The sequence below is a fragment of the Cavia porcellus genome, unplaced genomic scaffold (genome assembly GCF_034190915.1).
Source record: "Cavia porcellus strain 051 isolate PalLab524CR breed Dunkin Hartley unplaced genomic scaffold, mCavPor4.1 scaffold_1, whole genome shotgun sequence".
NCBI lineage: Eukaryota > Metazoa > Chordata > Mammalia > Rodentia > Caviidae > Cavia > Cavia porcellus.
In genome coordinates, this window is record NW_026947484.1 from 135327903 (window position 1) to 135354973 (window position 27071).

Here is a 27071-nt window from a genome sequence, read left to right on the forward strand (position 1 = left end):
TATCTGGCCCCGTTTTTTTAACCTATTGATTAATGTTTTTATTGTTGAATTTTTAGAATTATTTATATATTCTAATTGTCATTTGTTAGGTATTTTAGCCTATTTGTGTGGCAATAACAGAATACTTGATATTTGGTAATTTATAGAGAGTGAAAATTTCTTTTCTCACGGTTCAGTTCAGGAGGCTGAGAAACTGAAGATCAGAGTGTCAGCATTTAGAGAGGACTTGCTTGATGCATCCTTCAGAGAGGAGGGATGCAAAAAGCAGAAGGGCAGAGAAACAAAAGGGAAGTGAACTTGCCTTTTATAGTGCTATTAATCCTAGTCATGAAGACATAGACCATTCAAGGCCACATTGCCGTGGTCTCGCCTCTTAACGGTGCTATAACCACAACCAGATTGTAACAGTTTTGGAGGGGGCAAACATTCATACCATAGCGTCAGATACATGATTTGCAGATAACAGTAGCCCTCCTTTAATCCATGGTTTTACTTTCTGTGGTTTCAGTCAACTGTGGTCCAAAAATATTGAATGAAAAATTCTAGAAATCAACAACTCATGTTTTAAATTGCATACTGTTGTGAGCAACCACATGAGAAACCATCCTTCTCCTTTATATTTGTTCATTTGTCTCATTCAGTCTTCTCTAAAACTTATATTGAAACTGTTGCTTTTTGTCTTTGTCTCATGTGTTTTTTGCATTGTTTATTAATCTTGATTGAGTCTTTGGGCAATCTTTTAAATTACTCTCCTGGTATATTTTTAGATAACATATAATCATACCTCATCTTCCCCTGTGTAATTTTAATATTTATTTTATTTTACATAAGATATAAAAAATGTATATTCTGTTCTTTATGCATGTTTAATATGAGCTTATAGATTCAGCTTCTCTTTTATGTGCAGCTGTTATTTTACTTCTTAATTTTGATCTCAGTCAATATACTACTTTCATTTTAATCCATTGACATTACTGTTACCAAATGATAGTCTTAATTTTTAATTAAAATAGGTTTTTTATGAGATTAACATAATTGAACTTTCGTATTTCTAGTTTGATGAGGTCTTAATCTCTAGTGATAAGAAATTTTTTATTTATTATTTTTCTATGAATAGAAAGTTTCACTGTCTTTCAGTTTGTCCTTCCAATATTAAAATATCTCACTCTATGACCAGAATCAATATGCAGATAATAAATTTTACTGAATTTATTCAAATTGTATACTCAGAATCTAAAGAAATGACCAAGTGTAAGGCTTATGGTCTCATGGGCTCAGTTTAGGTTTATGATCTCATGGAATCATGAAATAGACCCTGATTAAATTTCATTTATCACCCATTTGTCATCTGACCCTGATACGCTTATACTGTGACTGTAAAAAATAACTCTAGCCTTACATATTCCTAAGAATTAGTGTTATCAAATAATCGATGTTTAGTTATCTAAGAATCGATATTTAGTTTGGGAATCCTAATATTTTTCCCTCAGTTCACAAGATAATATGAAGAATGCAGTTTTTATTTGTGATACTATTGCAGAGTACCTCCATAGAGTATCATGCTTCTTTTTTATTTAGAGTTTTAAATTTGTAGGTTTATTAAGGTTTAAAGCTTGATCACAGGGCTGTCATTCTCTCCTCTAGTGGCTCAAATTAGCTTCTTGCCTCGTCAAATTATAGCCACAATTTATTTACTCAGGTTTGTTATGTATTTGTTAGAGTGGTGTTTGGTTTACAGCAAAATTAAACAAAACATACATTGAATTTCCATGGTAATTCAGTCTTCTCCCCACCAACAAGCTTTCACCTGCACTAGAGTGGTACAGTTGTTAGAACTGATTAATTTGCACTGATAGGTGGTGTCTTAGTTACTTTTTATTCTTGTTGCTGAAACAAAATACCCAATGCCCAGCATAAAAGAAGGAAAGATTTATTTCTTACAATTTTGGGAGTTTCAGTCCATACTTAGTTGTAAACAGCTGCAAACAGCAAGTGCCAAGTGGCAAGAGGGAGGGACATACCTTCTTCCACCATTATATTGTATGCTGGTTCCACCTGTAGGCGGGTGTAACACACCACCAATATGAGTGCTAGACAATGTACTAATGACAAATGCTATTTTTGGTAGAGTCCATAATTGCATGAGACTTGGGGGAGACTAACATAAACCATGACAGGAGGTATTAATGCAAACTCCACAGTTACATTAGAGTTCACTCTGCATTGTGTATTCTGTATTTTTGTCACTATACAATGACATTTTGCAGAATGCTTTTACTGCTGAATAATATTCTGTGCTTTGATGCTCTCTATACCATCCCATATCTTAACCGCTAATAACAAATGTTTCTTTTCCTAGCTTTATAATTTTGTATTTGCTAGAATGTTATATAGTTGGAATCATGCATAAAAAACAGTTTTTTTGGATTGTGTCATACTAATATGCATGTAAATTTCCTCAGTGTATTTTCCTAACTTGATAATTTATGTATTCAAATTAAATAGTGGGAACATCTGTGTGATACTAAAGAACTCATAATTATGTAGTCATCACCACTGGAAATATATATTGTATCAGACTAACTTCTCCACACCAGCAAGTCGTTATGGTTTCTCCTTTTTTTAAAATTAATTGTATTGATACAATTTATATATATAGTGATCACATTCATCATAGAGAATTTATACCTTTACATAATATATTTTGATACTTTTTTCCCAATCATTCCCCCCTTTACCTCCTCTTTCCTTCCTTATTTACAAAAGCTTTGTTGCCATTTTTTCCTTCTTTTTTTTCCACTCTTCCTTCACTTCCCCTTCTCCTCCCTTGTTTCCCTTCCCATTTGAACATTTTTGTCCTATTTCCCAAAATCTTTTATACATTTTGGTCATCATTTACCCTGTCAGTTTCTTGCACAAGATAAGTGATGTGATATTTAAATATGTCTGATTTATTTCACTTACAACTATGGTCTCAAGGTACATTTACCTAAAAATGGCTCAACTTTATCCTTCTTTAGGGAAGAATAGTACTCCATTGTATAGAAAATCCCACATTTTTATCATTCATTAATTGATGGGCATTTGAGCTGTTTCTAAGATGTAGCAATCATAAATTGCGATGCTATAGATATGGCTATGTATCACTGTGGTCTAATGCTCTCAATTCTTTTGGGAATATACCAATATCTGGGTCAAATGGAACCTTTAGTTTTAGTTTTTTTTGAGGAATCTCCACACTAATTTCCACAGTTATTGAATCAGACCATACTTCCATCCAACAATGACGAAGGATTCCTTTTTACTCACAGCTCTATAAGTACTTGTTGGTTGATTTTGTGATAATAGTCATTCTTTGTGTAGTGAGATGGAATGTCGTTGTTGTTTTAATTTGCGTCACTTGAATTACTAAGATGTGAACATTTTAAAATACTTATTTGTTCCACTTTATCTCAGAAATATCTATTTTAGGTGCCCATTTTTGGATTGGGTCTTTAAATTTGGTAGGTCTGATTTTTTTAAAGTTCATTACATAGCTTTGATATTAATCCTTTGAAGAAGAGCTGGCAGAAATATTTCTTATTCTGTGATTTATCTCTTCACTGTGTTAGTGGTTTCTTTTGCTGTGTAAAAATTTTAAATGTGATAAGATCCCAGTTGTTGATTCTTTGTAGTATTTCCTGTGAGACAGAGGTTTTATTCATAAAGTCTTTCCATACACTTGTGGGTTCAAAAGTTTTACCTAGTCTATCTTATAACAGGTTACATCTGTTTTAATATTTAGATTTTTGATCCATTTCAATTTTAGTTTAGTGCATGGTGAAAGATACAGTTCTTGGTTTAATCTTTGACAAATGGAAAACCAATTTTTCCAGCACTATTTATTAAAGAGGCTTTCTTCCAGTGAAGGCATTTGATAAGATAGGGTGGTTGAGTGTGTTTGAAGTTCTTTCTGCCACTTCTACTGTATTCCCTTGATCCTTGGGTGATTGTTTTTTTTTTCCAATACTAATGCTGTTTTTTATTACAATAGCTTTGTAGTATAATTTCAAGTAAGGATTGTGATGTCCCTGCTTTGCCTTTGTTGCCCTGAATTGCTTTTACTACTCTACATCTCTGCTGATTCCAAATGAAGTTAGCGATTGTTTTCTCTAGTTCTGTGAAGAATGCTAATGGTATTTTGATTGGAATTGCATTGAATCTGTGTAAAGTTTTGGAAGTATGGCCAATTCCAAGAAACTGGTTTTTCCTACCCAAGAACAAGGGATACCTTCCATTTCATGATATATTCTTCAATCTCCTTTTTCAGAGTACTGTCATTTTCAAGGTGAAGATCTTTTATTTCATTTGTTAGGTTGATTCTTAATGTGATTTGTATTGTGAAAAGTATGGTTTCCTTAATTTCTCTCTCAGTGAGTTTGTTTTCTGTGTACAGGAATGCTTTTCAGTGTTGAGTGTTGAGTTTGTATCCAGCTACACTACTGAATTTAGCTATTAATTCTAGAAGTCTTTTGATAGAGTTTTGGGTTTTCTACATAGAGTATCATTGCCATTAGCAAGTAGTGATGATTTAATTTCTTCTTTTTCTTTCCTTATTCCTTTTTTCCCCTTTCTGTTTAATTGCTCTAGCTCATATTTCCAGAACTGTATTGAATAGAAGTGATGATGGTGGAACATTTTTGTCTTTTTCCTGACGTTAGAGTGAAAGTGTTAAATTTTTGACCATTAGATGATGTTGGCTGTTGGTTTGTCACAGATGGCCTTTATCATATTTGAGATAATGACCTTCTATTCCAGTTTTTTAAAATCGTGAATGTGTGTCGAACTTTGTCAAATGCTTTTTTCTGTCTTTTGAGATGATCATGAAGTTTTTGTACTTCTGTTCTGTTAATGTGTGGTATATTACATTCAGTGATTTGCATATGGTCAGACCATACTCTTGTATCCCTTGAGTGAATCCTGCTTGGTCATAGTGTGTAATCTTCTTGATGATTTGCTGCATTCTGTTTGCTGTTATTAATTGAGGATTTTTGCACGTTTGTTCTGTATGGCCTAAAGTACACGTTGTTTGTTAGATCTTTCTCTTCTTTTTGTATCAGAGTTATGCTTGCTTCCAGAAATGAGTTTGAGAGTACTGCGTTCTTTTCAGTTTTATTAAAGAGTTTGAGGAGTGGTGGCATAAGATCTTCTCTAAGTTTCTTAGCGAATTCAGCAGTGACTCTGTCAGGGCCTGGGCTTTTCTTTCTTAGTAGGTTTTTTTTTTTTTAATTACTTCTTAAATTTCATTGACTAATTACTGGAATCTTTAGAATTTTTGTATCTTCTTGATTCACCTTTGGTAATTTGTATGTATCTAGGGATCTGTCCATTTCTATGTTTTCCATCTTTTTAGAATACAGGTTCTTGAAGTAGATGTTGATGATCTTCTGGATTTCTTCAAGATCGGTTGTGATTTTACCCTTTTCATTCCTATTGCATGGATCTGAGTCTTTTCTTTCCGTTTTGAATAAGGTTGGCTAATGGTTTGTCTATTTAATCTTTCAAGGAACCAGGTTTTCAGTTCATTGATTCTTTATATTGTTTTCTTATTCTCCATTGCATTAACTTCTGCTCTAATTTTTACAGTTTCCTCCCTTGAATTTGCCTTTTCTAGTAGCTTGAGATTCAACATTCATTTGTTTATTTGAGCTTGTTCTGTTTCTCTGACATGGCCATTAACCATTATAATTTTTCCTTGTGGGGCTGTTTTTAGTGCATTCCATAAGTTCTGGTATGTTGTATTGACATTCTAAAATCTAATATAGCCCAGAAAATGACAAACTGTGGTAACTATTAATTTTTCACCTTTAACCGTATGAACAAAATTTATAGTTATATGACAAAATCAAAAACAAAGCAGAAAATTATATACAGGAAATACCCCCTCAATTGAGTGATTTTAACCTCTGGGGTGGAAATTTAAAGAGATGTAATGAATAAACAAAGAAATAAAAGAGATTGGAAGCAAAGTTGAAGAACAAAAGATGATTACTTAAGCTTTTGGAGACTGGTAGAGGCAGGAGGGAAATGAAGAAACAAAAACAAGACCAAAACATAAAAAATCTAAAAACGATGTTCACAATCATGAAAAAACAAGAATATACAATTAAAAGATTTCTAGGTTTGATTTCAAGCCTGTCATTAGGGAGTTTTGTGGTAATCTCCACTCCGCTGTCACTGATAAACAAAGGAGGCAGACAGAACCTTAATCTGTATTTTATGATCCCCACAAGTTGCAGTAGGATTAGGGTGGCAGTGCTATATAATCTCAACAAGCCTGAAGTAGGAGTACGGTGGGGTGCTGATTTAACTCTGCAGAAATTCAGGCTGATCTGTCTCTATTTGTGGATCTTTGACCTGATTTTCTCAGCCCACACTACTATGGGTGTTTCTTGCTGGCTTAAATGTCACCACCCAGTATGGCTCCTGAGGTTCTTGGGGTTAAGGACTGCAAGAGGATGAGAAAAATAAAGAAAAGACAAAGCTGGGGCAGGTGGAGTCCTTATCCTCCTGATGGGAGGAAAGGAACTACTCAACCACTGTGCACCTTTATATACTGGGAAAGATGATGTCAATTTCAGCCCCTCTGCCTAGCAACCCAGTGCTTGGCAGGCCTGGGCCCCTTGCCTTCTTGGTGCTGGAACAACTTGTTTACATAGCTTGTTTTGGTCTTTGTTTCTCCTGGGCTGGTTTTGCTTTAGCCCTACATATGTGATCAATCTCCAGTTTCAATGGCACATTTAATCTTAGCTCCCCAACCCTGTGCTTTATCTGGATACTGGGGCCCCCAAGATGAAGCCAACCCAGGGCTTCTCTGAGTCTTGGGTTCAGCTGGCCTCACTCTAAAATGGCATCTTCTCCCAGGCATATTAGATTTGTAGTCATTCAACAGCTGTTGCTCCCCACCACATCCACTGATCTGTTCCATTGTTGCCTTACTTCATGGAGGCCTCCAGGGTCCCCCACCATCACCGCACCTCTATAGGCTTCAGTCACCTCTCATACCATGAATCAGGTGTGAAGAAGAATGTGCAGTTTGCTACCTCCCTGTTTTGTATCGATGTCCCTCATCTTGCTTTCCCTGTGGGCTGTATTCTCTCTGCAGGACTTTCTCGGGTATCTACTTTCTTTCTGTTTCCTAAGTTGATGTCCTCCAGTGTCTGGTCTCCCAGCCTTGGAGAAGTTAATTTACCACTTCTCACCACTCTGCCATCTTCCTGGAAGTCTGTGCTTTCTCTTTTTGTTCTCTAGAAGTAAAGCTTTCTTAAAGTCAGTGTAATATTGCTAGTTTAGCCAATATACTTTGTTTAACAAGACCACATTTTAGCCCCTTAGAGTAGCCCCCAGTTTTCATTATAGCTGAATTTCAACTATTGGTGGATGGCGGAGTGCAAAATAAAAACAATAAATATAATGGGCATGGTGGCACATGAGTATAATTCCCAGATCTTGGGAGATTAAGGCAAGAGGATAGCCATGAGTTTCAGGTTAGCCTGGACTACACAGAGAGTTCAAGGCCAGCCTGAACTACATGGCAAGACCCTATTGCAACACAAACAGACAGACAGACAGACAGACAGACACACACACACACACACACACACAAATGAGCTTACTGCTAGTTCTTATCATAGTGAAGTGAGTTCTGATTGGAGGATAACAATTTGTACATAAGGCATTCAGTGAGGATAGAAGTTAGTATAGGAATTATGGGTAGGCAGGGCATATTTAATTATCTAAAGTTCTACCTACATACAGGAAGAATGTCCCTTCTCTGAGAACTTTATGGCTCCCTGGATTGCAGCAATTGTGTTCTACAGATGTCTATCACATTATAGGTGTACTACATTTTAATTCCTTTTTTCCTACTAAGTAAATTCTATAGTAGTATACTCTGACCACATTTTTCTCTTCATTTTTATCTTGAAAACTTCTATACATAGGCCCAGTTCTTTAGCAAAAGTATGTTTACTATTATATTCTTTTCTATTTCATGATTATTTTTGCTTCTTAGCATTTTTTTCTTTTTATACCTCATCTCTGTCATGTTGAAATTTTATTTCTTAGTCATACTTGATATCTTTTCTCAGCACACAGGAAAGGAGCTGATTTAGCCTCTCCAGGCTCATAATATTTTGGATTTCTTTGCAGCTCTTCATAGTTTAGTTACTTGTCCAGATATTTTCCTCTACGATCTTGTTTATCCTCATTTTAAAATAAGAAAGTTGAAGTTAAGAGTTTTGGAAGACTTATTTTCTGTAGTTTACAATAGAGACATATCAGAATAAAAAGAAAAAATAAAACCAAATAACTCATCTGTAGAAAGAAGCTAATTTAATGCTTTTCTTTGTGTTATAAGATTGAAAAATTAATATTCTTGCTTTATTAATAATTATTAGGGGAAATCTTCATAATAAAAATATTCATTTATGATAGTGATTGTCTAATAAATATTTGATACTTATTTTTAATAGGAAAAACTCAAAATAGAGGTGAAAGAAAAAAAAGACAAGGTAAGATAATTTTGGTTTCTGATTTGTATAATTCATTTTATGATGTATACATAGAATTAATTTTAAGTAGGGAAATAATATCTAAAATGTCTCATAATTTTATTCCTAAATTATTTTTTGCTATTAATTAAAAATCATTAGCTGAAAAGTTTAAAACACTTGTCATTTGGAGATTTAGAGTCTTTTATGATTCCTGTCAGTTATTCTAAATTAGATACCTGTGTATTTCCTTTCGAAAAATTTCTGATATTTGATGGGAAAAATTGTTTAAAAGAAGGAACTAGGGAGAGGATGGGGAAAGGAAGAAAAGTAAAAGTGAAATAAATCGAGAAATTCACATGTTTAAATAGCACATTGTTTCTCTGCCATGAGAAACTGAAAGGGTGTATAAGAACCTATAAAAGACACTGAGAAATAGGAAGAAAATATTCAAATGGGAAGGAGAACAAGAGATGGGGAGGGAGGAAATAAGGAAGGGAAAAGAAAAAAAATAATGGAACAAAATGGAAAAAAAGCTTTTGTAAATAGAGGGAAGAGGGGTTAAATGGAGAAGAGGAGATCAGGAAAAATCAAGATATATCATGTGCAGGTACAAACTCACACTGGTGATGAATGTGATCATTATATACATCTAAAGTACACCAATAAAATTAACTGAAACGTCTATAAGCATGAAAAAATTCTAAAGCTTGGAGGAGGTATAACTCAGTAATAGAGTGCTTACCTATCTTGCAAGCTCCTGGTTCTTTCCCTAGCACTGAGAAAAAGCCTTCTAAAGCTTCTACTTAGATTACAAATTATTTTAGTTTTGAGAGGCCCAAATGACATTCTGAGATGGGTATGGCGATGTATGCCTATAATTTCAGTGTTCAAGTGGTTGAGGTAGGAGAATTGCTATGAATTTGGGGCCAGTCTGAGCTATGTAGTGAGACGGTGTCGCCCAAATCAGCCAGTCATTTTTTCATCTGTGCTCAAGTTCTGAACTGAGACAAAGGAGAATCAACAGAATATTTTTATTATTAATAAGTTAATATTGAAGGGCCGGGGATTAGCTCAGTGGCTTAAGCACCTGCTTGGCAAGTGCAAGGTGATGGGTTTGATTCCTGGCACCAAAACAAAACAAAACAAAAATAAATTAATATTGAAGAGTGTAGTTTATAACTGAAGTCAAAAGAATTTCTCAGTTTTGAAATCCCAGATTTGGTAGATTTACGTAGTGTCATAATTGGAACTTGACCAGGACAGATCTACCCATTTGATGCCCTGCTTTTGTAAATTTATGAATAAAGAAACAGCAGATGTGTGCCTTTCTTGTTCAGGGAGTTTGTGGGGGTGCAGCATAAGGAAAGAGCTATACTATATTCAGTTCCCCTTTTTTTGAGACAAGATCTCAGTGCAAAAAGTGCATATCTGTAGTAGTAAATCACTGAAACTACAACATTAAAAACCAAATGTAACTTGTAAGGAAGTGTGTGTTTCCTTGATGTAGTATGAAAAGGGATAAATATTCGTCAGTGGGTAATGACTTCTTTTATCAATTCTTGATGTAGCCACAAGGTGGTGGCACAGTGACTTTTAATTGCTGTTCTTAGGCCTATTAGGAAAAATGAATATTTTGGAGGTTTCCAGGGTGACCCCTGATAAATCCAAGTGGCAGAAAAAAATTGACTAAAATTATGCATTCAACCATGATAAAGAGGAAAATGATACAGATATACAACTTTCTGAAAAATGCTACCAAAACTCAGATCTGCAAAATGATTGTAAAGTGATAGATCACTAGAACTGGACAAAAAAGCTACAACATACCTCATTTAGCTGTTTAGTTTTACAGATGGATACATTTAAGCATAGAGATGCTTGGAAATTTAATTACTTAAAGATCTAGGAAAAAAGAGTATATTATGTGGTTCCTACTTCAGTATTTTTACATAGTACTTGCACTCATTTCCTAAACCTGCGCACTCTACTCTCCTAATTTGAAATCATTACAATTTCGATCACCATGTTTTTGAAGTATTTATCACTGTAGTCTTTGTCGTAGTGACTTTTCTCTCATTGCTGAGACAAAATATGAGACACCCAAAATTAAGAAAAGAGGTTTATTTAGCTCACAGTTTGTGGAGGTTTCAATTCATGATGAGCTGGCTCCAAGGCAGGATGACATGGCAGAGGGGCAACTTCTTCTCAGTGGAAGACAGCAAAAAGGGAGAGAAAGCCTGTTTTCTTCCTTTATATTGTATGCATACTACCAACCCTAGGGCATTTGTAGCACTCACACCTGCCATCCCAGCATTAGTGAACCAGTCACAAACTCTAGATTCAGGTGCCTGCAAAAAGGCTGTCCTCATAACCTCATGAAGTTTTAAGGGGCATCCAGAGACAAACCGTAACACCCTTCTATCTGTGTTTCATTCTTCATGTGAGTGAATGTCATCGTTGTATTCATGAAGATAGTGGTGACCTAAGGAAGTAGTCAGAATAGAAAGTAGTGAGCATGGGTTTCATGTGGGTTTCTACCAAAGTGGTTATTACTAGCATTTATTAGAAAGTTAGGTTAGTTGCTAAAGAAACTTTATATAGAGGTATAGAGAAAAAGAAGGGAGGAAGGTGAATTAAACTATGTACATATTCAGAGTAAATTTGCAATTTGTTTACTTGCAGAATTGAAGTGAATGATCATTTTTCAGTTTTTCCTGGAAATTTCACTCTTTATTTTTGTGATTTTTCTCCTTTTTTTTTTGAAGGTGACTGGAACTATTGTTTAGTAAAAAGGTTGAAATTTTTATAGATGAGAAAGAGAAGAAGTTTGAATACTTAAAAAAGCATGAAGGAAAATGAAAATAAATTGCCCTCTGGTTTTTAGACTGTTAGAGTGAACCATATATTACAGCTTTTTGCTACACACTTTTTAAAAAGTCTTTAAATTTGGTCAAAAGACTTCAGGTGTTTGTTTTCCTAGCAGTTCACAGATAAATGTATTCATTTTACATGGGCAAATATTCCTTAAAATTCTTGTTACCACAAAGTTTAATTTGGGGATAAATTCTAGTTTATTTCAGCATTATATTAGTTGCTGCAATTAAATAATTAAAACAACCTTTCATTTTAATGATGTTTTTACTCATTTTTGTTTAATGCAGAAAATACAGACATCTTCATGGGAAGCACCTGAAACTAGTTACAGGAAATTTGATTCTAAAGCAACTCCTTTACAAAATGTATCTCGAAACTTCTTATCAACTGATTATGGTAAATCCAAAGATAAAAGAGACTATATGTGGACTTCTGCCAAAAGCAATTTATCTACACCACTACCAAAGGTTGGTTAACATTTCCAAAATAGTAATAAGACTTTTATTAATTAGAAAAGAATTTTAGTTCCTCATATTATATATCTGGTATTAAACACACATATAAATTAGTTCCTTGAAATTTTCAGTTTTATGTTGTATCATCATGAAATGTTACATTTTTACTATTCCATTAAGTTTATAATGGCATACTAGACAAATTATGTAACTTGTTAGTCATTTTCCAATGCTTAAATCTCTGATGTGAGCAATCTGGGTCTGACTTGATATTTTACAATATCACTGCAGTTACTTTCTTTTGTTCTTTAGCTTGTGTCATCTGGCTTCCAGAGTTCTTTATTGGTCATCCTGAAACAGGTGCCACTAGCAAGGTTTTAACTATCTTCTACATGTTTACTTAATCCATGAGAGAATTCTTATACCCTTGCCATACTAAGTGACAATGAAGAATTTTCTCTCTCTGACTCTTTTCTCCTTTCTGTCATTCTTTTCTAATTTACTTTTCCTCTGCTCAGCTCAGCACAAAAACAGAAAAATTTGCTAAGTTTCTATCCTACCAAGATGTCTGTCTACCCTCCTTGAAGGTACCCCAAGACTTTGTGAACATTCTTGGCATCTTTGCCTCACTTCTCTTGAGAGTTGAGAGGAAGAATATCTCAACTTGTCTCTTCTCCTCTTAAGCTGAAGTTTCATTCCTTTCTCTGTCAGTTTTCTTAAAATGATTGGGAAGAAGAGAGGTGAATGTTGACTGCTAGGCCTGTTCTCTCATTTTTAGATAAGACATAGAGAAGGATCAGGCTTCAGTTGTAGTTTGCTTTACTTAGAATATGGATTACTAGTACTTTTCTCCAGTTTCATATTCATTTCAGAGTAGGAGTTACCAAATCCTAACAGCTTTAGCATTGCTGAAAAGTACGAGCCCAACGTCTCTTCTGAGACGTAAGGCAAACTCTTAGCTTCAAGCCCCTGTGCAAATGAAAAGTTATACACTTCCAACATTCAGTGACACAAGATAAACATTTTCATTTCCATAGTTATAAACCAGGGAATACAAAGGATTGGGACCAAAGCAAGTCCAAAATTCAGCAGGACAAACATTAAGTCCTGTAGTTCCATGTGTAGCACCTAAGGAAATCTGTGATAAGTTGTGACCTCCAAAGGGCTTTGATGCCTCCAACTCTATGGCACTTTGAGTGGTAGTAGCTGCCATGGCTTCTCTCTTGGGCCTGCTGTGCTCCCTCCGTGTTTCCACAGATGATCCACGTTCTTCACTTTTCCAGTCTTCTGGGGTATCTTCTGCATCTTTGGCTTCACCCTAACAGCTTTACACACTGTCCTGTCAGGGGCACATACCTGGCCCCCCGCCCCCCTGCCAAGGCCTTCTGAAATCCAAGTGGAAGTCTTCTTAACACCACAACTTTTGTATTCTGCAGGCAGCTAAAACTTTCTGGCAAACTCACATTTTAAAAATCATTCTGCTAAACTGTTTGCTCTTGATTCTCAACATAAATCTGGCTAAAAGCCCCCAATAGTAGCCATGCCACCACCTCAACATTAGACTGTCTTGAAATTTCTTCTGTTAGATTATTCCACCACCCTTAATCTCAACCTGAGGCAAAGTTTCTGGATAGAAGCAAAATTGAGACAAACTTTCTGCCAGTCCATAACACACAGTGTCTGGAGTCCAGCAGCCAATATAGTCATTCTCAACAGAAACCTCCTGAGCCTGGTCTTTACCAGTTTTCTGGTCTTCTGAGCTCTGACCAGAATCATCCCATACAGAATAGTCTGAGGTGATATAGCTCACCTCTTTGAAGTGACATCTCTAAACTTTTCCCAAAAGCCATTCTCAAAGTCGTGAACCACATGGTCAGGTATAGTCATAGCAACAACCTCATTTTCCTGGTACTAAATTCTTAGTTACTTTTCTCTCTTTGCTGAGGCATAATACCCAATACCCAAAATTAAGAAAGAAAAGATTTGTTTAGCTTACAATTTGTGGCAGTTTCAGTCCATAGTCAGCTGGCTCTAAGCAGGATGGTGTGGCAGGGGGGTAGCAATTTGTAGTGGCAGAAGACAGTAAAAGCAACAAGGGTAGAAAGAGAAAAGGAAGCCTTTTTCGTCCCTTATATTGTAAGCAGGCTCCCCTGCCACCTTGGGTGGAGTAGCATGCAAACCATCTCCGTGCCCTCTTGCATATGGTAAGGATCTTTAAAAAGTGAGGAATCAGGCCTCCTGCCGAGTCTCATAAACTTCTAAACTACTCAAGTTCACACAAGTATCAACCATTACAGGTGCCTATAAATAATGAGGGTTCTAGTGATTCTATGGTATTATCATCCATGATATTTTTTAAAAAATCTTTTAAAATTTACTCTTCTCATGAGCATGGTTACTTTTTATAAAAATAAGCTTTTTACTTGGCAATTAATTTGAATTTATAAAAAAAGAGCAAAGGATAGAATAGAGAAATTCTCTATATTCCTTACCCAGTTTTCCTCATTTTTAACATTTTACATTACCATAGTACATTTATCAAAACCAAAACACAAAGTATATATAACCTTAAGCCCTAAATAGAATGCAGCAAATCAAGAGGATTATACACCATGACCAAGTGGGATTTATTTCAGGAATACAGGGATAGTTTAACATATGCAAATCAATAAATGTAATACACCCCATCAACAGAGCCAAAAGCAAAGATAATAGGATCATCTCAATAGGCACAGAAAAAGCTTTTGTCCAGCACCTGTTCTTGATAAAAGTCCTACAGAAACCCGGAATAGATGGTATCTACTTCACTCTCATAAAGGCCATTTATGACAAACCAACAGCCAACATTATACTAAATGGACAAAAACTGAAAGCTTTCACTCTAAAATCCAGAACAAGACAAGGATGTCCACTATCACTATTCCTATTCAGTATAGTCCTGGAAATACTAGCCAGAGCAATCAGACCAGAGTAAACTAAAAAGAATAAAGATAGGCAAAGAAAAAGTTAAATTATCATTATTTGCAGTTGACATGATACTTTACATAGAAGACCCAAAAAACTCTATTAAAAGACTAATAGAAGTAATAGACAAATTCAGCAGCATAGCTGGGTACAAAGTCAACACTCTGAAATCAATAGTATTCCTGTACACAAAAACCTCACTGAGAGAGAAATTATGGAAATACCGCCTTTCAGAATAGCATCTAAAAAATGAAATACTTGGGAATCAACAAAGAATGTAAAATCCCTATACACTGAAAATTATACTACTCTAAAAAAGGAATTGAAGAGGTTATTAGAAATGGAAGGATATTCCTTGCTCTTGGTTAGAAAGAACCAACATTGTGAAAATGGCCATACTCCCAAAAATGCAATCACAATCAAAATGCCATTAATATACCTCACAGATCTAGAGAAGACACTCCTAAAATTCATTTGCAAACAGAAGAAGCCTAGGATAGCAAAGGTGATTCTGGGCAACAAAGGCAAGACAAGCGGCACCTCAATTCCTGACTTGAAACAATACTATAAAGCTACAGTGATAAAATCGACATGATACTGGTAAAGAAATAGACCTGAGGATCAATGGAACAGATTAGAAGATGCAAGCACAACTACAAAGACACTCAGCCACCTTGTATTTGACAAAGGGGCTAAACATGTTCACTGGAAAAAAGATAGCCTCTTTAATAAATGGTTTTGGAAAAATTGGCTTTCCACATGCTAAAGACTAAAACTAGACCCATGGCTGTCGCCATGCACTAAACTAAAGTCAAAATGGATCAAGGACCTAAATATTAAAACAGAAACACTAAGTCTATTGGAAGACAGGAAGACAGGGTAGGTAGAAACCTTGGAGACATAGTGCTAGGCAGAGAATTTATGAACAAAACTCAAACCATACGGGAAATACTTCAAAGAATCAACAACTGGGATCTTGGCTTATTAAAAAGTTTTTGCATTTCAAAAGAAATCACCAATAAAGTGAAAAAAAACTCATAAAATGGGAAAGAATTTTAGCTGACAATCCCTCACACAAAGGACTTACATCCAGAAGATATAAAGAATTGAAAAACATCAAGCCTACCAAATTCATCTGAGCATCTGAGATGAATACACATTTCTCAGATGAAGTTACACAAATGGCAAATAAATACATGAAGAAATGCTCACTATCACCGGTCATTCAAGAAATGCAAATTAGAACAACACTGAGTATTCATCTCATCCCAGGAAGAATGGCTGCCATCAAGAAATCAACTGGTAACAAATGTTGGCAAGGCTGCGGGGAAAATGGAATACTTCTCCACTGTTGGTGGGAGTGTAGACTGGTGCAGTCACTGTTGAAATCAGTATGGAGATTGCTCAAAAACTAGAATTAGAAGTTCCATTCAATCCAGCTATTCCCCTCCTAGGTATTTTCCTAGAAAAATACAAAAGGTCGTGTCACAGTGATATATATGCTCCCATGTTTATGATATCACAATTTGTAAAAGCTTAATCTTGGAGACAACCAAAATGCTCATCAACTTCAGAATGGATGAAAAAGATGTATTTTTCTACAATGGAATACTACTCAGCTAGACTCGGCTTAGACTCAGCTAAACAAGACGATCTTGAGGCCTTTATAGGTAAATGAAGGCAACTTGAGACTATCCTTATAAGTGAAATAAGACTCACCTTTGTAAATATCACATCTCTCTAGTGTAAAAATAAAACTGAAAAAGTAGTAAATATGTATAATATAAAAATGAAAGGGGAGGAAAATATTTTAAAGGATATAATTGTATAAATGTTTAAGATAGATGCTCATATTACTAAACTTCGTTGGATCATTGAACAGAATGATTTGCATTGTCAATGTTTGAGTGTCCACTTTTTATGCTTTGATATGGTGACTTGAACAACTATTTCTAAGATGACATTGTGTAATGTATCAACCAGTGATTTCTTTGTGTTTTTTTGAATTCTGTACCTTTTTTTCTATTTTTTCCTGCTTTCTTTAAATAAAACAAAAAATAATAAAGTTCAGCCCTTAGTTTCTGCTAATGTCTTTCTATTCCAGGATTCAATCTGAGCTATCAAATAATGTTAATTATCATTTTTCTCTATTCTTAATCTTGATTTTTAATGGAGACACTTTAGCGATTTCCCTCAAAGTGGGAATATATTGATTTGAATATACTGATTTGAATATATCATACAACTTTTTATATGTATTCTTTTATTGTACATTTCAAAGTACTTTCTAACAACTTTTTTTTTTGTCTTTTTCGTTTTTTTATCGGTATCAGGGATCGAACTCACGACTGCCTGCTTGCAAGGCAGGTGCATATGCCACTGAGCTAAATCCCCAGCCCCATACTTTCTAACTTCTTGCAACTATTCTTTGACCCACTGACCATTTAAAGAGTGCTGTTTTCATGTATGTGTGGATTTCCTAAATATCTGATTGGTTCAAAATATTTTTTGGTCTTTTTTTGAGGCAAGAGTTTCACTGTATGGTTCAGGCTGGCCTTGAACTCACTTTGTAGCCTAAGCTGGCCTCGAAATTGCAGCAATCCTCCTGCCTCAGCCTTTCCACTGCTGGGGATTATAGGAGTAAGCCGCCATACCTGGCTTTGTTCCTAGTATTTTAAACTATTCTATTTTCTGCTTATTTGCTGTTTAGTTCTACTTTTTATTGAAAGTGGGATCTTAGAATCTTAAGTATTAATGTTGCATTGTCTGTACAGCCTTAGGTTTGTGTATTTTGAGGTTTTGCTATTAGGAATATATGTGTATAGCATATTTTGATGGATTCACACGTTTATTCTTTAAAACATCCTTTTTTGATAATCTTGAGGCCTTCATAGCTAAATGGAGATGATTTGAGACTGTTCTCATTAGTGAAATAAATAAGAATCATATTTATAAATACCACACTGTGTCTGTAGTGTAAAAAGTAGTAATAACTGTAGGAGTAGTAAAACCCCAAATGTATAGTTGCTGTTGTAAAAAAGAGAGGAAAGGAAAGTGCTCTAAAGGATATAATTGCATGTATGTTTCTAAGTGTGTAGGATTGATAACCATATTAGTAGGTTTTTGTTGGATCGTTGAACAGAACTGTTTGCAGTCTCGCTGTTTGAATGTTCACTTTGTATGCTTTACTTTTGTAACTTGAACAACTATTTCTAAGAGGACAATATGTAATTTATCAACTAGTGATTTCTCACTGTTTATTTTTTTGAAATTATTATTTCTTCCCTTTTTCTATTTTTTCTCTTTAAATAAAATTAAAAAAATAAAACGTCCTTTTTTGCCTCAGCTTTTGTTTTACACTCTGTTTTGTCTGATAGTAGTCTAGCATAGAGAAGTATATTTGTGACAAATCTCAGTTTTAGTTTATTTAGGCAAGTATTATTGGTTCCTTCATTTTGAAGGACAATTTGATGAACATAAAATTATTTGGTGATAGTCCTTTCCTTTAAGCACTTTGAAAATCCATACATGTTCTTCTTTACTATAGTTTCTAATGAGAAACAAGCTGTCAGTATTTTTAAGGCTTCTTCATACATGATTAGTTGCTTCTGTCTTTTGAGCAGTTTTTTAAATTTATTGGTACAATTTATATATACGTAATGATCACATTCATCATAGGAGGTTTGTACATCATGGGTTTGTACTTTAGTTACAAAGCTTTGTTTCTATTTTATCTTTTTTTCCATTTTTTCTTTTCCATTCTTTCCAGTTTCTCTCCCTCTACCCCCAGTTCCCCTTCCATTTGAATGATTTCTATTTCACAGTGTCTACTGTACATTTTGGTCCTTGCTTTCACATTCATTTTCTCACATCAGAGAAACAATACAGTACTTACAAATATGTGATTGATTTATTTTATTATATGACCTCAAGATCCATCCATTTAGCAATGAATGTCTCCAGCTTATCTTTTTTGTGGCTGAGTAGTACTCCATTGTATAAAAAACACCTTTTTAAATCCATTTGTCAGATGATGGCCATTTGGGTTGTCTCAAAGATAATAGTTTATTACAAACTGTGCTGCTATAAACATGAGTATACATGTATCTCTGTGATATGATGCTTTTAATTCTTTCATGAAGATACCAAGAAGAATAGCTGGATCAAGTAGGAGCTATAGGCCTAATTTTTTAAGGAATTTGCACAATGATTTCCACAGTGGTTTTGCCAGACTACATTCCCACAAGCAGTGGACAAGGGTTACTTTTTCCCTGCAACCCTGAGTTGATTATTAAATCTAGAAGTCTTTTTGGTGGAGTTTTTTTTTTTGGGGGGGGGCCCTTTGGTGTAGAGTCTAATGTCATCTATAGATAAAACTGAAAAGTCTCTGAGGAGCTTAGTTTGGTTCTTCACACATCAAATTTTTCCTGTTTATATTGCCTTTGCCACCTGGCAGCTTCCCAATCACAGGCCCTATTCTGAGTTTGGCTATGCTGCTGTCAGTTCACTCAGTTTTTGTCCTTAATTATGATTAGAAAATTTAAAGTTCTTATGCTTATTTATTGCTAAAACCAGAGTAGAAGTCCGTTTTTCTTTTAGTATTAAAGAATTTTTTTCAGTAATTTGAAGAGAAATACAAAGAAAACTTTTAATCTTGAGCCTTTGAAAAAAGTTTCTAGTATCAAAAACATGAATTGGGGCCAGAGTAGAGCTCAGCAACACAAGCACCTGCTTGGCAAGCACAAGGTCAGGAGTTCAATTCCTGGCACCAGCCCCTCCCCCCCCCAAAAAACATGAATTAAATCCTTATCCAAAATTTCTGCCCCAAATACTTGCCAATAATAACAGATATTTCTGACTTCTGAAGACTTCAAATTGCTAACAATAGATATTATATTTGATAATATATTCTTTTTTACTTTTGGATAGGCATATACAGTGAAGACTCCAACTAAACTACAATTACAGCAAAAAGAAGAAAAGAATAAACCCATTGAAGAAAATAGTAAAAAGAGAAAAATCTTTGAATTTGATGTTAATTCAGATAGTTCAGAAGCTACTGATCTTTGGGTAAAAATATATCATTGCTATTTGTTTGCATCATTTACTTTTCTGCATTATTTCTTGATTTGTATGTATATTATAGGGACACAGTATTTAACATTGTAACACTGAAATAAAGTAAAGCTGTACTGTAACAGAATCCTTATGCTTTGGCAGAATTTTAGAGAAATTTGGGCTCAAATTTCTGAATTTCATAAAACATGGAATTTCAAAACACTTGATACAGCATAGTTGGTATATAAAATGATTATTCATATTATTTCTGTCAGAGTTTTATAAGGAGTTTTTACATATGTTTAAAAAATGAAGATTGGGCCGATATTTTAATCTTGCTAAGGCCAAATCTGTTATTAATAGATCCTCTGTTTCTTAAATATTGTGTTATTTTATGACACTTATTGATTGATATTTATATCACAAAAGTACTGGTTGACACTTGTAATATCTCTGTTATTCCTTCTAAGAATTTAATGTAGTAAGGAAAGCATGTTAAGAGAGTGTATTTCTTGTAACACTATATATATGACTCCATTTATTTGTTCTTATACATGCCAGCATTTTCTGAAGGTATAATAGTGAATTATTGAGAATAATTAGATTTATTTAATTTAAAACCATATAAAGATTACCACATCAAGTGGTGCAATGTATCAAAAATTCTTAATGATGAAAGGCCAGTTTAAGACCTTTTGTTTCATTATTTCCAATAAGAACCAGCAAGTTTCATTACTGCTTTGAAAGCCTGTATTTTTATTTGTTTTGAAAAAGCAAGGAGCTGAAGCCTTAAAGCCCTAATTAATAATATTAACTTATAGAGTCCTTATTTTAGAACCCCTTTGTTTTGTGTGAGGTTAATTGAAAAATATAATACTTAAGTTAAATAAAAATTATTGTAGTAAAAGATAGATTGTCATTAATCCTTTTAAAAAGTTCCCATCATTCTTGCCACTTTCTGAAGCAGTTCTGGAAGTTGTCTTTCCTGAGTGTCTTTAGGTGTGCTATTGTGCCTGTCAATTCAAAATGTTTACTTTTCATAGTTATTTGACTTTGGGGAAGAACCAGAAAATATGTGGTGTAAGATTTGATGAGTAAGTGGATGAAGACATAATGTTTTTATAAGCTTACCATTGCATTGAAAGGTACTTGGCTGAATCATTTACTATATTTTTATTAGATCTTATAAAAATACTAACTAAAGACTAAGAATTGTTTCAGAAAGTGGCAAGAGTGATGGAAAAGTTTTGAAGAGTGTTTTTAAGAGGATTAATGACTTTTACTGTAATAACTTTTTAAAAATTTAAACATTTAGTATATATTTCTGTCATGCATCATGGTTTTTTTTATTTTAAAGAGGGTAAAATAAAACAAAGCAAGTCAGAGGAAAACAGTGTAAGTGATGCAAGATTTCAAAGCAAGACAACAGAAGATCAACAGTGGCTACCATAATATCTCTGTTTTCTTCTAAATAGTTGTATCTTCATACACAATGAATTCATACAAAAAATAGTATAAAACTGATCAAATAGAATAATGAAAGCATTACAGGCCTTCAAAACCAGACAATAGGAAAACCAACAATGGCTATGATAATGTCTCTTGTCCCCTTCAAAACAGCTGTCCATACCTTCATGTTACACCATAGATTTTGATTAAGATCTTAACAGTTAAGACTATGGACCAGATACTATTGTAAAATTTTATATAGATTACTTCAGTTATGTCTTGCAAAAATTTTATACCATAAAGACTGTGTTATTTTCATTTTACATTTGAGGAAACTGAGTTACACAAGTACCTTTCACAAGATTGCATGGAAAGACACAGCCAGAATTTGGACAGTTTGGCTCTAGAAGTCACTGTTGTACAAAATAACTTCCAATGAAAATTGCAATCTACATGTATAAAAATGTGACAAAAATTAGTATAAAGAACATTGATTTTGGAATTGAACATCAGAATTATAATCACTGTTATTTTTGTAACTGTGAATTTAGGCCAGTTTCTTAGCTGACTTGAAATTCAAGATGATTGTGTTTTTGAAGAAGCATCATAAGGACAGTGAGGTGCTTAGTGGTAGAGTACTTAGCATGTGTGCATCCTTAGATTTGATCTCCAATACCATCAAAAACCATTTTAAAACTTAAATAATTAAAAATCTATTGTTGGGCATCACTTTAGGAAGATAGTGGAGTAAGAAGTATCAGGAATCCATCTGTATCTAGATAATAGTTGTACTAACCAAAATAAAAATTAAGTAACTATTTTGGAACTCTGGTATTCTATTTGAATGCTTGTAGCTTCTAGAGGAAGGCCTTGATAGTAAATTGCTTGGTTTTAGTGAATTCCAACCTTGAGCATGGTGTTTCTCACTGACTGTAATCCACAGATCAAAGACAGGCAGTCATACTCATGCTTCTGCACTAGCTTGCTGGAGCTAAGAATGGCAATAAGGATTTTCAGTGTCCCATGTTACTACTTTCACTGGCCAAAGTGACTTCCAAACCACACGTGTTTAGCTTTTTTTTAAGAGTAAAAAGGATTTTTTAAGAGTAAAAAAGATTTTTACTCTTACAGAATCCAGGCATTTAAGAATTAGACATCCAGAACAAAAGCAGAAAATAATCTAGACAGTTGCTAGATAGGCTCAGGTTTAGAAAATACCTGAGAAGACCTTTTGCTTTTTACTTTATGATGCTACCTAGTAGAGAGATACTTTAAGTAAATGAAAACAAAACCCAGATGAAAATAGATCTTGGGGAAGAGGGCAAATCTAATTTGAGAGTTAACATATTTTCACATGTAGATGCCCAGTTTTTAAGATGCACATAGAACATTCAGAGGAATGCACAAATTGTTCCAGAAGAAGACCAGGTGTTAGACTTACTTGACAGAGACTTTATTTTTTTTCAAACCCATTTTATTCAAACATAAGAAAGAGAAAAAAATGCAAATCATGTCAATCAGACAACAGTGATACATAGATTGTCCACTTGTGACAGCGACTTTAAGAATTAGCTGTCTTAAAATACCTCAGAAAAACAAAGGGAGATAGACATAAAGAAAGACTGTGAATAAAATGAAAATAATAATGAAAAGATTGAAATTTTGAAAAGAACTACAAAATTCTTTGACTAAGCAGTACTATTACTGAAATAAGCATTCTGTTATATGAATTCATAAGATTTTCATAAACAGAAATATGAATAAGCAGAAGTAATCTTTTAGACAGTTGAAAATGGTGAGTCTGAGAAAGGGGAAAAATAGAATGAAAGTGAGACTCAGAGACTGGTAGTACATCATTAAGTGGACCAATATATGCTTTGTGGAGTCCCATAAGGAAGAGAGAAATTGGAAGAAAGAGTATTTCACGAAATAAATGACTACAAAGTTACATAGTTTTTTTTGAAAGATATGAATCTACAAATCCAAGAAGCTCAGCAAACTCTTGGGATGGATAAACTCAAAAATACCTATATTTAGACAAATTATAATCAAACTATTGAAAATTTGAAGTAATTTTTGCTGTCATCTGATTCCTAAGAAGAACATTTACAGGGCCAGAAGGCAGTATATTTATACATTCAAAGTGATGAAGGGAAGGAAAAAAACCTATCACCTGAGAATTATGTGTCTATAGATTAAGATATTCTCAGATGAACAAAAACTGAGCGAGTCTGCTACCACTACATTCGTTGTTCAAGAAATGCAAAAGGGAGTCCTTTAGATGGAAATGAAAGGATATTGGTTAGTAACTTAAAGCTGTATGAATAAATATCCAGTAAAGATAAAATATCTGGACAACACACAAAACTAGTGTTATGGAATTTTGAATTATAACTTTTTAAATTTTCACATGACTTTCAAGATAAATACATTAAAAATTAACCTATGTTATTGAGCACAGTATGTAAAGATGTAACTTGTGACAACAAAAAGGGAGGGATGGAACTGTAGAAGCAGAATTTTCTTAGGCTACTAAAGTTAAGATGATATAAATTCAATTTATATTATGAGTTTTAAATGTAATCATCACTGCAATTAAATTATATATATAGTATCCATGAAGAATCAGAATGCTTAAGTATAAAAATTTGCCTAAACAATAGAATAAATGAAGAGTGAAAAAGTCACCCTATGATGCACATTGAAAACAAATAGCAAAATGGCAGAAGTAAACCCTTCTCTGTGAATCATTACTGTAGATATTAATGAGTTGTATTCTCCAAAGATTTAAAGAATAGACTTTGAAAGAAGATACAAATTGGTTAAAAGTGAAAAAATGAAAAAAATTTTATATAAAAAGTAACTAAAAGTGAACTTATAGGATGACAGTCCTATAAGATAAAATATACTTCAAATAAATACAATAGACAAAAGATACATTATATATTAATAAAAAGTATATTGTAGCAAGATGTGAAAATTTTTAAGTATTTCTATAACAACCTCAAAAAAACCTCATCCTCAAGTATGAAGCAAAACTTCCTAGAATTGAAAGTTTTTAAAACAAAAATGAAATTTTGTAAATGTTGGACCCTTTAGTGTGCCACTTTCAATAATGGATGGAACAAGCAAACTGAAGTGAGGAAGAATAGTGGACTTGAACACAATCAACTAGGTGTAACAGAGATATACAAAGCATTACCCAACAATAGCAGAATACGTAGTCTTCTCAGATGCATGTGGGAGATGTAGGAGATGGGTTAAGCAACACAAAACAAGTATCACTACATTTTACAAAATAAGACAATACACAAAATATTTTCTCCACCTACAGTATGATGAAGTTAGAATCAGGAAGGGAAAACTGAAGTATTCCTAAATTGTGGTAACTAATAAACTTAATATATCAAAGAGGAAATCACAGAGGAAATTAGAATATATTTAGCAATGAATCAAAGAACAATGTAACAAAATTTAGCACAAGCAGTGTTCATAGGGAAATTTATGTGATTTCCTTAAAAAGCTCTCAAGTCAGTTAACTTTGTAAGAAATGAGTAAATTAAATGCAAAAATATTAGAAGAAAAATATAAATATCAGAGCAGAGATAAATTAGAGAATGGAAAATAGAGGAAAAAATAATTGAAGCCAAAATTTGTTCTTCGAAAAGTGTTACTCCTTATACACTTGCATTTCACATAACTTTTCAGGACTATATTAAATAAATATCCAGGTTTTCTTTTGGCTAATTGAGGATTTGTTTTGTTACTCTCTTTCTTTGGTTTTCCCTCCATCTTTCTTTTTCTCTCCTCTTCCTTTCTTCTCCTTCCCCTCATTTTATGCTTTATTCTCTTCACATGTAATATATTGACAAAGTGTTAATAATATAATGATGAGGAATCTTAAATTTATATTTTTGTATTTTTCTTTAGAGCATGGTTTCTGAGGAAGACACGCTGAATAGACTGTACAAAAGTAATAGTCCACCAGTTTCTCATCTTTGTGTCAGAACACCAAAAAAGGTAAGTTTTAAGTTTTATTTCAGAAAAAAAACTTGTAAAGCTGGACTTTTTATGCAAAAATTGAAAATACTGTACTTTTGTTTTATTTTGTATTCAGACTCCATCTCTGACAACTCCTGGATCAGTGCTTAATTTTGGACCTGTGAGGAGAATGCAAGATGACCGTTGGGCTGTAATTGCTAAAATGGACAGGAAAAAAAAACTAAAGGAAGCAGAAAAGTTATTTGTTTGATTTAAGAAAATCAATATGACAGTGAAACCTAATAATATCAAATTAATAGTTAATTTTTTTCTTTTCCAAGAGCCAAACTTTACTGAGATTAGTACTTAAAAAATTTGTATTTTTCATATTATTTTGTATTTTGGCCTGAATGTAAAAGGCAATCTGGAAACTTGTTATATTCAGATAATTTTGTGATATTTTGTTACTGTTGTCTGTATTAATACTAAGTTTTCAGATTTTTAGTTTTGAATGTAGGAAATGAATTATCAAGATTTATTCTTTATTCTTTTCTATTAAAATATTTTGGATGCAAATAAATGCTTCATATTGACTCTGTGCGACACTTGAATAGCTACATCATTATAATTTTAAGAATAGGATTTTTAAATAGAACGTATTAATGGAGTTTTATATTTCTCAAGCAGGTTTGTTTGCTGTAGTCATGAAATTGTCAGGTGACTTTTTTGTGGCAGGAAAAAAGTTTATAGCCATATGATTTCTGAAGTGAATTAAGCAAATAACTATTGAGTACCTACCAAGAATTGGCTGCAACTGTCACTACTGGGCATGTAATGGTGAACAGACAGGAAAGTAAACCCTCTTTACCTAGATTTTATATTCTCATGAGTAAAACAGACAATAAACAAAATATCCAGTATACTAGCTAATGATAATTACTAAGAAGAAGAATAGGAAATACTAGAAAATGTAAAAGATGTTGACATTTTAAGTAGAGTAGTCCTCATTGAAATGATGTTAGAGTGAAGATCTGATGAAAATAACAGGTGAGCCTAGAACTATCAGAAAGGAAGAACAGGAAATATAAAAACCCAGGGGTGACAATATATTCTAAGCAAATCTGAGAAGCATCAAAGAAGTTGGTGTGACTTGAGGACAGTGAACAAAAAAGAGTAGAAGAAAAGATCTGAGTTGAATTTGAGTGAGCAAATTATGTGGAGTTTGTAGGCCACTAATAAGAAATTTGGTTTCTGTCTGAATAAGATGCGAAATTATTAGATGATTTTTAATAAAAGAACCATAAGAAACTTATGTTCTAAACAGGATCTTTCTAGCTGCTAACATAGGGCAAACAGATGATTTTAGTAATGTATATGAAAGATGGTAGTAGTTTGAACAAGGATGAGAACAGTAAGAGAGTAAAATGAATAACTTTTAGATCTATAGTACCATTTATTACAAGTAACGTGTGTGGAAGTGTTCCACAGGATGAGCACACATTTCTAATACACTTTAACTTGATAAGTGAGCTGTGTCTTAGAATACAAGTAGTACGTGATGTCAAATATCATATGATTTCCTCCCTCTCTCCTGGCAATCTCTGTCTCTGTGTGTGTCTGTCTCCTTCACCCAAGGATTGTGGGTGATTATACCCCAAAAGAAAGAGGTTATAGAGGACATCTTGTTTACAGAGGATCAGAAATAAAAAGGTGGAAGAATCTCTTACTTCAAATGAGATTAGGCAGATGTGAAAAA

The 27071-nt window shown here is 33.7% G+C and overlaps 1 protein-coding gene across 11 annotated transcripts in view; it reads left to right on the forward strand.

Moving 5' to 3' along the window:
- Nucleotides 1-25895, forward strand: part of Sycp1 (synaptonemal complex protein 1) — a 116066-nt gene extending 90171 nt beyond the window's left edge. For 9 of the 11 annotated variants that reach the window (XM_063255909.1, XM_063255918.1, XM_063255922.1 and 6 more), the window contains 5 exons: nucleotides 8514-8552; nucleotides 11696-11875; nucleotides 19757-19897; nucleotides 25265-25354; nucleotides 25452-25895. In XM_063255909.1, coding sequence (XP_063111979.1) covers nucleotides 8514-8552; nucleotides 11696-11875; nucleotides 19757-19897; nucleotides 25265-25354; nucleotides 25452-25586 — 585 coding nt within the window. In that variant the 3' untranslated portion in view covers nucleotides 25587-25895. Of the gene's footprint in view, nucleotides 1-8513; nucleotides 8553-11695; nucleotides 11876-19756; nucleotides 19898-25264; nucleotides 25355-25451 lie in introns of those variants that run through there. The other 2 variants (XM_063255936.1, XM_063255947.1) reach the window with 1 other exon arrangement.
- Nucleotides 25896-27071: the final 1176 nt, after the last annotated feature.